Raw genomic sequence first — 12,970 nt, 5'->3', positions numbered from 1 at the left:
TAAACAGTAAAATATGGTGGTAGTAGTGTGATGATCAGGAGCTGTTTTGCTGCTTCAGGACCTGGAAGACTTGCTGTGATAAATGGAACCATGAATTCTGCTGTGCCCCAAAAAATTCTGAAGGAAAATGTCTGGCCATGTGTTTGTGACCTCAAGTTGAAATGAACTTGGGTTCTAGAGCAAGACAATGATCCAAAACACACCAGCAAGTCCACCTCTGAATGGCTGAAGAAAAACTAAATGAAGACTTTGGAATGGCCCAGTCAAAGTCCGGAGCATATTGAGATGCTGTGGCATGACCTTAAAAAGGCGGTTTATGTTTGAAAACCCTCCAATGTGGCTGAATTACAACAATTCTGCAAAAATGAGTGTGACAAAATTCCTCCACAGCGCTGTAAGAGACTCACTGCAAGTTGTTGCAAACGCTTGAGTGCAGTTGTTGATGCTAAGGGTGGCCTGACCAGTTATTAACTTTAAGGGGCAATCACATGGCACACAGGGCCATGTAGGTTTGGATTTTTTCCCTCCCTTAATAATAAAAAGTTTAATTTAAAAACTGCATTTTGTGTTCAGTTGTGTTGTCTTTGACTAATATTTAAATTTGTTTAATGACCTGAAACATTTAAGTGTGACGAACATGCAAAAAAAAAAAAAGAAATCAGGAAGAGGACGAACACTTTTTCACACCAAAGTACATGGAGTGTAGCAGGGGTCTCCAAGATTTTGATTAGCTATCAAAAGGGTCATACTGTATATTTGCTTCAAAACCTAGTGATTTTATAACTGGTTGAAATAAGCTATGAAAATAAATGTAGCATAAATGAGTACACTAAGTCACCAACTAACGAACACAATTGGTTCCAGACGACTGTTCTTAAGTCGAATTGTTCTTAAGTAGGGGAAAAGGTAATATTACCAATTATATAGGTACTACATGTACGTGTATACATATACAGTATATGTGTATGTATGTAAGTATGAGTTTGGATGCAGTAGTAATATTAAATGAAAAAAACAATAATGAAAATGATATAATAATACGAAATGAAAAATGTTATTTACTTTTGAAGAGTGGTCGAGCATATGTTGTTGGTAGTGATGGAGGCGGAGATATTGGAAAAAAAAAAAAGGACAAATCGTCGTCGTCGTTAGACTCTTCTAGAAGAGGTAGTGTTCTGTGGGTGGTATAGAATTAAGCAGGCCTATTAATTCTTCATAAACTTTAATCACACGCTCTGTCCGGGTTGTATAGTACAGCTACAATGTAGCTTTCCATTTCTCCTTTACACTCTCTCCCCACCGCCTGCCTCTCTGTTGGCCCATTAGCAGTGTCACAGTGCCCTCTACTGGTCAAGCATGAAGCAGTATAAATACTGATGGAGCGACTAGAAGGGAAAATAAAATAAAATATAGACCAGTCGGCTTTGTTCGTATCTCCGAATGTTCGCTAGTCGGATGTTCGTAAGTTGGGGACTCTCTGCCATTTTTATTTTGTAAAAGTACGTAGCTCTCAGAAGAAAAAAGGTTGGAGACCCTTAATGTGAAATATATAGCTTTATGTCTGCTGATTACCTTCCCACTTGTCGTTGTTTTTTTCAGGATCTGGTCCAGCAGAACAATACCCTGATTGAGGAGATGCTACACTTAATCATCATCTTGATTGGTGCATTTTTCATTGTTTTTCTTTCATCTTAGAATAGTAACAAAGTTTTCTGTTCACCGCTTAACCTTTTGCTGTTACACATGCTACACCTGTGGTGTTGCGTGTTTGCATTTTTGTTGGTCAGGTGAACGTTACGTGGCCGGCGTTGGCCAAGTGGAGCCATTTGACGAGGTCAGAAGGGAAATCATCCACCAGTTGTCAATCAGGCCGATGGCTCATAGTGAGCTGGTGAAAGCTCTGCCGGAGAATGTAAGACTCACTTTCACTTTTGATCATGACTGGTGTTTGTCATATCACTTTTTGCTAACACGGACACATGCAGCATAGTCGAGTCATATAAAGACAGTAATATGATCGCTCCTTGACAGAAATAAGATCCAACTTAATTTGTAAAGCACTTTAAAAACACCTGCAGTGGACCAAAGTGCTGTCCAGGATAATATAAATCATAAAAGCACAGATGGTGACAAGGTACAGTATATCTAAAAACATCTAAAATAAGATTATAAAAAAGATTTAAATATATATATATATATATATATATATATATTTAAATATATATATATATAACTCAACAGCCAGCATAAACGATCATAAAAATGGATTAAAAAAATACATAAAAAAAAAACATCAACTCAAATAGTGTCAAAAGCCAAAGAAAAGAAGTTTTAGCAAGGATTTAAAAACCGAAAGGGAAGAGGCCTGTTTATTCCATGTTCCAATTATTCAACTTACATTCCGCTTATGTACGTTTTATATTTGGTACAGTCAGGAACAGCTGATGCCCTGCGATCATAATGAGGATAAGCGGCATAGAAAATAGATGGATGGAGGACCAACTGATCAGCTGACCTGAGTGATCAGGGCAGCGTATTGGGATGTAGCAGCTCAGAGAGGTGGGGCGGGGCTAGGCCATTGAGGGATTTAAAAACAAATAAGATCATTTAAAATGAATCCTAAAATGTATGGGCAGCCAGTAGAGTGAAGCTAAAAAGTGGTTATAACGATACATTTATTCATAATCTCAGAGCCCTGAATACAATGGCAGGGGAAACACTGGAATTTATAGATTGAAGCAGTTGAGGAAAAATGGAGTGCACATTTTGGCTGCAACCAACATAAATAAAATTAATTCAATCTCAACTAGCTTGCAGTCTAACTTAGAATGTCAACAACAGTCACTTCAGCATGGAAAGTTTAAGGAAAATTGCACTTTTTTTAAACATTTTGTCCTTCATCCACAATCCTTGTGTGAGACATCACCACGTCTTTCTCTTTTCTGTGCATTCTAAAGATATAAAAACAGCTAAAAAGACTTAGCTAAGAATGCACGTAATGGGAAACACTTATTCCACCAATAAAGCCTTCTGAAAAAAACTATGCAAAGCACTAACAACGCGCCATTTACATAGCTTTATAATATGACATGCATTTTAACCAAGCTACAGCGACATTATTATTATTAACATTATTACGCCGATCGAACTACGTTACTGGCACCACACACTCACCTGCAGCATGTCAGCACTGCGCCCACAACGCCTCAGACCACTACTATAACGCTACATATTGGAGTTGCTGCTACTGCTGCTATGTTTTTGTTTTAGAAAAGTTAATGCTATGTGTAGGTGTTTGTTTCCATTTTGCCATGTGAAATTAACACGACCAGGAAGGAATTTCCGGTAATGCTTAAAAGGACCAAAATAAGACAAAATACTGTAATTTTTACATGCTATCATGTATGTGCCTGTAGTATGTACAGAGCCATGTCAAAAAATTTGAATATTGTGTAAAATTTAATTGTCTTCCATAATATCATTAAAAAAAAAAACCTTCATATGTCCTAGATTTATTACACATGAACTGAATTTTTTCAAGCCTTTTATTTTTTAAATCTTGATGTTTATAGCATTTAGCTCATGAAAACCAAAAATCTATGTGTCAAAAAATTTGAATATTTCATCAAAACAATAAAAAAATGGGATTCATGATACAGAAATTTCAATCTACTGAAAATGATGTTTAATTCCTGTATTCAATACTTTGTTACGGCTCCTTTTGCACGAATCACTGGTTTAATTCGGTCTGGCATGGAGGCAATCAGCCCGTTGCACTGTTGAGGTGTTACGGAGGCCCAGCATGCTTCGATAGGGGCCTTCAGCTCATCTCTGTTGTTGATTCTGATATTACTCATCTTCCTCTTCACAATACCGCACAGATTCTCTATGGGGTTCAGGTCAGGTGAGTTTGCAGGCCAGTCCAGCACAGTAATATCGTTGTCAGTAAACCAGTTACTAGTGCTTTTGGCACTGTGGGCAGGTTCCAAGTCATGTTGGAAATATGAAGTCAGCATCTTCTAAAAGGTTTTCAGCAGATGGAAGCATGCAGTGCTGCAGGATCTCCTGGTAGACAGCTGCACTGACTCTGCACTTGATAAAACAGAGTGGACCAACAGCGGCAGATGACATGGCACCCCAAACCATCACAGACTGAGGAAATTTCACGCTAGACTTTAGGCAGCTTCTGTCCTGTCCCTCTCCAGTCTTCCTCCAGACCCTAGGACCTTGATTTCCAAATGAGAGACATTTGCTTTTGTCAGAGAACCGGACCTTGGACCACTGGCCAACAGTCCAATTCTTTTTATGCAAAGCCCAGGTCAGACATTTCTTTTTTGTTTTGGGGTCAGGAGTGGCTTGACCCTGGGGATCCGGCTTCTGTAGTCCATAGGATACGTCTGTTTTCCTTGAGGTCCCCACTCCAGCCTCATTCCACTGCTTTGTGAGCTCAGTCCAATGTTTGAAGTGGCTCTGCGTCAGAATTTTCTTAAGCTTCCGGACGTGCTTGTGTAGCATTTCCTCCCACATTTTGATCTTCCAACATGCTTTCCTCTTATGTGCTTTGAAACAGCACTTTGTGAACAGCCAACTCTTTCTGAAATTTATTTTTGTTTGTTGCCCTCCTGATAGAGCATGTGAATAGAGGTCTTCTCCTTATCAGTCAGGTTAGAAGCCTTCCCCATGGTTGTGGTTTTGTGATCTGAACCAGGCTGACTAGTTTTTATAGGCTCAGGGAACCTTAACAGGTGTTTTGAGTTGATTAGCTGATTTTTAAATTAGCCAACGGAGTACTTTGAGATTGAGTAACTGAGCACTGTCAGAATATTCTAATATTATGATACATGGATTTTGGGGTTTTCTTGAGCTGTATGCCATAAAAATCTAAATTAAGACAAAAAAGGTTTTGAATAGTTCAGTGCATGCACAATGAACCTAGAATATATGATGGTAATATTTGAATTATATTACGGAAGAAAATGAACTTTTAAACAATATTCAAATTTTTTGACATGGCTCTGTATATATAGAGTATGTATATAAACCATAAAACCTTATTAGAGGTTTTTGGAGGTGTTTTAATAGCGGCCTTTGTTGGCGGTATAGGTGTGTTCCATTACATGCAGTAATGAGCTGTCTCTTTTTATCGGTTTTTATATATTTAGAATGCACAGAAAAGAGAAAGACATGTGTCTTCATGTCTCACATAAGGATTGTGGATGATGGGCAAAATTCCAAAAAAAAAGTGAAGTTTTCCTATAAGTTACATCCACCCAGACCACCACGGCTCCACGAGGCAGCATTAACCTAATAGGTCAGCGAATGTCAAGTGACAGCCTGGGAGCCACAACTTGCTATCCGACCCCCAGAATAAAATGAATGAATGAATGAATTCTGAATCAATGTTAGGAAAATTACTTTTAAAAGAAAATTAGTTTTAGCTACTAATTTACTTCCCCAAAATGCAATTGAATTAATAACAGTTACTCCTTTTATAACTGTAATTAGTTATCAAGAAAAGTAATTATTATTGAAGGAGAAAAACGACTAATCTGCTGAACAATTGTAATGCTTTGTGTTGATGTTGAGATATGTTTGATGAGTTTAGAGTTACTCACAACAGATGTGGACAAACACTTAATGTACACTTCACATTCTCTCCTTTTACATCAATCATTGACATTGAAGTAGTAGTGCCTGCACGTACATCCTAAAAATGACAGCTTTAACTTCTGCAGCACACCATTGTTGCGTTTGAGTGTGACTTAGAGATGTGACGTTTGAGTCGAGCCAAGTCTTTTGAACGGCTCTTTTAAATGAATGATGACAACCGATTTCCAGTTGTATATAAGAACGACTGGTTGTTATTGGTGGCTCGCATGTGACGTCACATCTGGTTGTTCTCTTTTAAATAAACGCTGCAGTACAAGTAATTTGAGTTTGTTAACATTGACAAAGGCTGTATTCATATTTTTGTTCAACCTACACACTACATACCACCATATTTATGAGAGTCTGACTGTTTTATTTCTGGCTCTTTCTTCTCAGGGGAACAAGGAGACTGGTCTAGAGCGTGTCATCGACAGTGTTGCTTCATTCAAGTGAGTGGAGATTAAATACATAGCAGTGTTTCAAAGGAAGGTTCCTGTGAGGTTCCCGGGGCGATTGCTAAGCGAACACAGAATCAGACCTCTGTTCCCGACCATGCATGTTGTAAGAGGCCACTTAAGGAGGCTTGGGCATCGGGTCAGCTGCCCCACACTGTGTAAAAAAAAAAAAAAAAAAAAAAAAAAAATATATATATATATATATATATATATATATATATATATATATATATATATATAAAAGTCAACACTAAAACTTGAGAACATCCCTGGTAGAGGAGGATGCTCTTTCAGCAGAAGAACTTATGAAGCTGCATTGTGAAAGCGACAATTTAGGAAGCGTTTCAGCCAATGCTCATTATTTTGACTGCCTTAGGAACATGGAATGCAAGAACAATGTTCAAAAGTGACAAGACTACATATGTAGCAAAGGAAATGTAAATATACAACACAAATCTTAGGCATTAGAAACAAGATAGGATCAGAACAACTAAAGGCAAGTCATACTAGGTCCCGTCCCTCTCCTGGCCCTCCACTGACCTGTTTGTTTGCCCCATCACTTCTCTTCTGTTGTTTTACTGCAATTTCTTTGACTTTGTTTTATAAATGTCCATACTTATTTTTTGCTATTTATTTGGATCTCTACAAGAGCCGAAATCTGATGGTTCAATAGCAACGTGTAATGAGTGTTGCCACATAAAAAATTCAAACCATGAATTTTTGCCTTAGACAGCTGCTGATGATCCATTGGCTTGAAACTATCAGCATCCAACTGATCAAACCATCATACAGAGAGACTGGAGATGGATTGGACACACACTAAGAAAACCAGTTCATTTGTTCCAGACCTGACCGTGATAAAAATTGAATATTTTTGTAATTAGAGCATAGAAAACTGCTTTACGACCTTCTAAATACATTTTTTAACATTAATAGAGCCCTCTAGGCAAGAAATAATTTCCTATAGTCACCTTGACATTCGTAATACCCACTACAGCAGACAAAATAAGTAAATACGCCATTTAAGAAATAAATAAGACTCGTGCTCAGGTGTGTTACTATAAATATGTTCCCTTGAGGACCTGAAAAAGAGGCGGACAGGAAGTGATGTCGTTGAGTTTCAGCTTTGTGTGGGTAATGGCCGCAAAAGTATGCCGTGTTATTATTAGGGATTATTGTGCCTGTTGTGAGATGATTCAAACTTGCAATAAATGTGTCTCACCGAACATTACAGTAACAGTACTGACAACTAGCGACCAATGTAGAATACTGCATTCCGTCAACATTTGAGTGCGTGTTTTGAATGCCATATTTGTGTACAGTTGTCCCTCGCTACATTGCGGTTCACCTTTCGTGTTCTCGTTGTTACGCTGATTTTTTTTTGGTGCAATTTAGCATCTTTTTTTTTTTTTTTTTTTTAACAGTGTATGAACGTGCATTGTGTTCTACGTCCTGATTGGCAAAGGGAGAACCTGTGCATTGTGTTCTGCATCCTGATTGGCTAAGGGACTATAGACTATTGTCAACCAAACTCAGTGCCATGTCTCCTGTTGGGTTCGCTTGCTAGCAGTGTGCCTCTGAAGTGCCGTATGTTGGCAAGTTTTCCCCCGACAAAACCCACAATGTCGACGAAGCGTTCTGCATCGACAACGGCAGAGGGAGATGCTAACCATGGCACGAAAAGTTTGACTTTTGGACATGCTGAAGGGAGGTAGAAGTTACACGGGTGTCAGGCGCCATTAATGAATAAATGAATCTTTGGTTTGTTACATAAAGGAGGAGGAAAATAGCATAAGGACGACAGTAGCAATAAGTTTTAACAAGGATGCAAATACACTACAGCGGAGCAGCGGCAGGACGAAGAGGCACTGAAATGAGTCACTATTAATAATTTCTTGTGTGTCCAACCTCGTAGGTTGATCATTAAAATTCAAACAAAGCCATTTCAAATGAGAGTGTTTAAATAAGAGAGAACTGTGAGAAAATGTTAATGCCTGTCTGAGAAAAGTGTATGGTGGGGGGTTTTACATCGTTAAAACATATATAATAATTGTAAAAACTAAAGCTGACTACTTCGCAGATACTGCCTCATGCAGGTTGTTTTTAGAACCTAACCCCCGCGATGAACGAGGGACCACTGTATTTTAGTTGAACTAACCATTTTAATTCTTGCAAATGCAAAAAATATGTAGCATTTGCTTAAATATAGCATGATTTATTCATATATTTTTGAAAAACCGTGATAGTGAACCTGTAAAATTTGTAAGTCCCTGAGGGGTAACAGGCAATGATAATGATGATGATGATGACGATGATGAGTATTTTAAGTCCACCTCAATTTACAGGAAGCCAGGCGTGACAGGTCGTGGACTTTACGAGCTGCGTCCTGAGTGGAACAAGCACTTCAACCTGTACTTTTATCACTACAGCAGAGCCGACCAATCTAAGGTACTCAAGTATACACCACCAACACACACGCACGCACACTTTGATGACACAACGCTATGATGTATGTGCAGGCAGAGGAGGCTCAGAGAAAGCTGAGGAGACAGAACGGAGATGACACAGGTGAACATGCCAGTGACAAGATCCTTGATTTGTCTCACAGAGCACAACATCAGCTGTATGTGATTGGAAGGAATAGAATGTAGGGGTGTAACGGTACACTACAATTATGGTTCTGTACATACCTCGGTTTTAGACACAGTTTGGTTTATTTTGGGTATGGCAGTGGTCTCAAACACAATTTACCTGGGGGCTGCTGGAAGTAGAGTCTGAGTGAGGCTGGGCCGCATCAAGTATTGGGAGTAGGGCTGGGAATCTCGGGGTACCTCACGATACGACACGCGATACATGGCTCACAATAACAATAATATCTTGATACAGTAATAGGGTGAATCAAATAAATAAATAATTTCACAGTTTATATTTTGCTGCATTCAGCTCGGATAGGCACTCTTAGTTCAGTGTAGACTTATGTGTGCATCCAACGAGTAACATTAGCTTGTCGCTGGCCGTATTACAGTAATCTTTGAAGACAAATCGCGGGCCGCAAAATGTGAAAATGCAACAATGCAGACAAGTGCAAGAGTAAGAGTTTGAACAGTGGAATATATTGGTTTTAGTAAATGAAAAATCCTTTTTGGCTGAAGTGCAGCAGCTTGTAGCCCCGTTTCCCATCTCTACTGAACAATGGCAGTGCACTGCTTTGTCTAATCCATTTATCTTTGTCCATTTACGTATTTCACCAGCAAGGCCAAGCAGGAAAACTTTAACGGAAGAGGGTTTCCAGGCTCTGGCTTCTTTTGGTTACTGTTGACTCCTGCTCATTAAAGACTAGGCTGCACTGTATTCGTTTACCTGACGGCAAGGGACAAGAATTGTACCGTACCAAAATTTCTGGATTGAAAAATCTTATTACGAATACCTGTACTGTTACACTCCTAATAGAATACAAATCAGATCAAGAGTAACATAAAAAAAATGTGCTGACACATTGATTTACTACCTCAATACGATAAAACCTTTCAAAAGACATTAAACATTTTGTCCATTTTTACTGTGTATACAGTTTTCATTTTTTTTCTTTCTTCTAAAGATGGTGTGTGTGTTTATTCCTCAGCCCTTCCTCCACCAGTTCCCCCTCCTCTTTGTCCCCTGTTTGCTAGTCTCGTGAACTTGCTGCAGTGTGATGTGCTTTTGGGTGTGGAGGGTGCTGTGCTGCAGTGGGCGATGGAACCTAAGGGGGGAGGCTGGACAGAGTCCATGCTGCAGAGGGTGAGACACACTTTAGCTCTACCAATCCTGACCCATGTGGAGACCTCAAGTTATAAATACAAGTGAACAAGTGAAACCAAAGATAATCAATTTTGTCGTGGACTTTATGTAGGTACTCCATCTGGTAGGCATGGCTCTGCTGGAGGAGCAGCAAGAGCTGGAAAACAACAATGGCGAGGATGACATCACCTTCAACTACACTTCCAAAATCACACGTCAGTACATCATACCCCATAACTCCAACATTATGACATTTCCCTATTCGAATAGCAGTACAACAATGTGAGAGTATGTGTACTTATTGTTAGGTCCAGGTGAAGCTCCAAGTACTTCAGGAAGTGTTCTTGCTTTACTCGAAAGTCTTCAGAATGCTCCTCATCTAGAGGTCCACAAAGACATGATCACCTGGATTCTAAAGGTACAGTGTGTGTACTCACACTGAGCCATTCGTACCGTGCTGGACTTGGCTGCGGTTCCCCCTCCCTTTCCTTCCCCTGCTGGCCTGCGCTCACATTGAGCATTTGTTTCATGGCCTGTTTGCTTGTCCCATCACTTCTATTCTTTGCTTCATATTATGATTCTGAAACTCTGATGAGGTCATCCTGTGTGTGACATGAAGTGCAGCGATAACTTGAAGTTTACAATCGAACACAAAGCAAACACAATTCAGTGTGTTGGCGAAGTATGCTAAGCTATTAAACGCATTTAAAGAGAAATCAGTTTTGAGGTATAGGTGTCAAAGTGACCCCCTTGAAATTTCTTTACTACTTCAGTAGATCCCTGCTATTTGCAGAGTTTAGGGCCTGAGACCAGCCACGAATAGCAAATAAACATGAGTCAGTGAGACACCATAAAGCTAAGAGTCTTCTGCATCTATTTGTATGTCATTTAATGATACAATTTAAAGACATTGCTTCAACACTTACAGATTTTACAGTGGTAACAGTTTATACAGTTTTGTATGAATTTTGCATGAGAAACCTTTAGTTATATATAGTTATATGTTTAACACCATTTTATTTGACTCTCAGTAAACTTGAAGTGTCTTTGTCTGCCAAAGTTGTTTCCTTTTCTGTGGGTTGTTGTGTGTTTTAAAGTGTTGATGTGAATGTTTGCAGATGGTATCAAACATCAAAACAATTAGAGAACGTACATCCTCCATCTCCGCCGTTACCATCAGCCATGGACATGGGCTGGAGGAGGTGAATCTCAAATACTGTACACCGTCCTAATTTTCATGCTGACCTTAGGTGAAATGACTCATTAATTATTGGGTGGATTTATTTTCCGCCTGCAGATGATACGGGACAAAGACAAAGCAGAGAGGAAGAGGAAGGCAGAGATGGCTCGGCTGCGGAGGGAAAAGATAATGGCTCAGATGTCTGAGATGCAGAAGCATTTCATCAACGAGAACAAAGAACTTTTCCAGCAAACTCTAGCGGAGCTCGAGGCGTCCACATCCGCAGATGCGGAGCACAGGTCTGTCGTCATATTTTGGGGGCCGTAAGATATAGCAAACAGTTTGACTAAATAAGGCAGTTCTTAAAGTAACATTTGACCAAATTTGAATATAATCCCCTTTATTCCCAGTTCGTCCAGTTCGGAGGCGTCCTGTACATCTCAGGTCTGCGTCGGTCCCACAAGGGTTGGGAGAGGAGCTGAACGCCGTCAGCTGGTGACCTGTATACTGTGTCAGGAGGAACAGGAGGTCAAGTGTCACGGCAAGGCCATGGTGTTGGCAGCGTTCGTCCAGAAATCAACCGTTTTGTCCAAAAAACGCTGCTGCTCTTCGTCCAACACGGGTGCGCTTTATTCACCCTTTCACTGAGACAGGCAGGAGAGTATCCCATCATTTTTTAGGATTGCTGATTGGTGAATGTATGGATATCGTGTTTCAGAGCAACATGACCCTCTGTTCATGCATCCTGACCTGTCAATGGGTATTCATACTGCTAGCTGTGGACACATCATGCATGCCACCTGCTGGCAGAGGTGAGTCACACATGATTAGTAAAACTAATCTCTACACTGTTTGGCATTCTTGTCCACCACATGTTGCTTCTGGAGTGTGTTCAACATTGTTAATTGGGGCAGAACATTAACCATGGAAATTCCGGCTCTTTTTAGAGAGGTTAAAGAGCTATCTCTTTCAGTTCCCTAAGTGACTCCTCAGATTTTTGTTGTTGTCTTAATTTAATTTATTACCAAGTTATGTGTATTGTGTAAAATGAATTACTAATGTAAAAAATACATTATACCAAATGTTGTTTATTTAAATTGATTTATGTTAATCCTCAACGAACAGCTACAAAAAAATATATATTATCTCTATAAACAAGGTCAAATCTCTGCATGCAAATTTTTTGGCATGCAAAACTACTACAATGAAACAACACAACATCAACAAAGCATTAATTAAAAAGAAAAGATTAAAAATTGCCATTCAAAAACTCCACCTCCGTGTGCTGTGTGTGTTTAACCCCTCAGTGTGGACACAGAGATGCAGCCACACATCTTTATGGACAGAAAAAAAGACAAAAAAAAAGTAATCTGCTCTCAATTGGCTCCCAATGACGTGAGCCAGCTTCTGTCGTTCATCTCAAAGGCTCTTAGAGCCGATTCGTTCGCGACTGACACATCACTACAGAACATTGCAGTCATTTTATGAACGCCAACAGCCAATCTTTGCATTCAGGTACTTTGAAGCGGTGCAGCTCAAGGAGCAGAGGCGGCAGCAGCGTTTGCGAGGTCACACCAGCTATGATGTGGAGAATGGAGAGTTCCTGTGTCCACTGTGCGAGTGTCTTAGCAACACTGTCATCCCCCTGCTACCACATGCACAAACACCTGACCACAGGTACAACCCCAGACATCAGTTGCATTTTGTTTTTGTTGTCCGGTTAATTATATAGGTGGTCCTCATTTTGTGGCATTCCATGTTATGACATTTTGTGGTTATGAACCCACTCCCATAAATTGATCCAAAAAAGACAACTACTTATGTGTGTGTGGTGGAAGAATACATAGGCAGAGTAATACGTAGTCGCGTGGCCACCTTGAGAAACGACAGTGTCACTTTTGTTCTTTTT

The 12,970-nt window shown here is 39.7% G+C and overlaps 1 protein-coding gene across 6 annotated transcripts in view; it reads left to right on the top strand.

Annotated features, from left to right (window-relative positions):
• The window catches only part of ubr2 (ubiquitin protein ligase E3 component n-recognin 2), a 62,136-nt gene that overhangs the window by 32,671 nt on the left and 16,495 nt on the right, over positions 1-12,970 (top strand). For 5 of the 6 annotated variants that reach the window (XM_054765953.1, XM_054765952.1, XM_054765949.1 and 2 more), the window contains exons 20-32: positions 1,600-1,663; positions 1,788-1,912; positions 6,046-6,098; positions 8,450-8,552; positions 8,624-8,672; positions 9,727-9,881; positions 9,994-10,096; positions 10,190-10,299; positions 11,000-11,083; positions 11,179-11,360; positions 11,472-11,683; positions 11,780-11,873; positions 12,577-12,738. In XM_054765953.1, coding sequence (XP_054621928.1) covers positions 1,600-1,663; positions 1,788-1,912; positions 6,046-6,098; positions 8,450-8,552; positions 8,624-8,672; positions 9,727-9,881; positions 9,994-10,096; positions 10,190-10,299; positions 11,000-11,083; positions 11,179-11,360; positions 11,472-11,683; positions 11,780-11,873; positions 12,577-12,738 — 1,496 coding nt within the window. Of the gene's footprint in view, positions 1-1,599; positions 1,664-1,787; positions 1,913-6,045; positions 6,099-8,449; positions 8,553-8,623; positions 8,673-9,726; positions 9,882-9,993; positions 10,097-10,189; positions 10,300-10,999; positions 11,084-11,178; positions 11,361-11,471; positions 11,684-11,779; positions 11,874-12,368; positions 12,427-12,576; positions 12,739-12,970 lie in introns of those variants that run through there. The other variant, XM_054765954.1, reaches the window with a different exon arrangement.

This window comes from Dunckerocampus dactyliophorus, chromosome 21 (assembly GCF_027744805.1).
Source record: "Dunckerocampus dactyliophorus isolate RoL2022-P2 chromosome 21, RoL_Ddac_1.1, whole genome shotgun sequence".
In the NCBI taxonomy this organism is placed as follows: domain Eukaryota; kingdom Metazoa; phylum Chordata; class Actinopteri; order Syngnathiformes; family Syngnathidae; genus Dunckerocampus; species Dunckerocampus dactyliophorus.
This window is presented reverse-complemented; position numbering and strand designations above follow the sequence as displayed.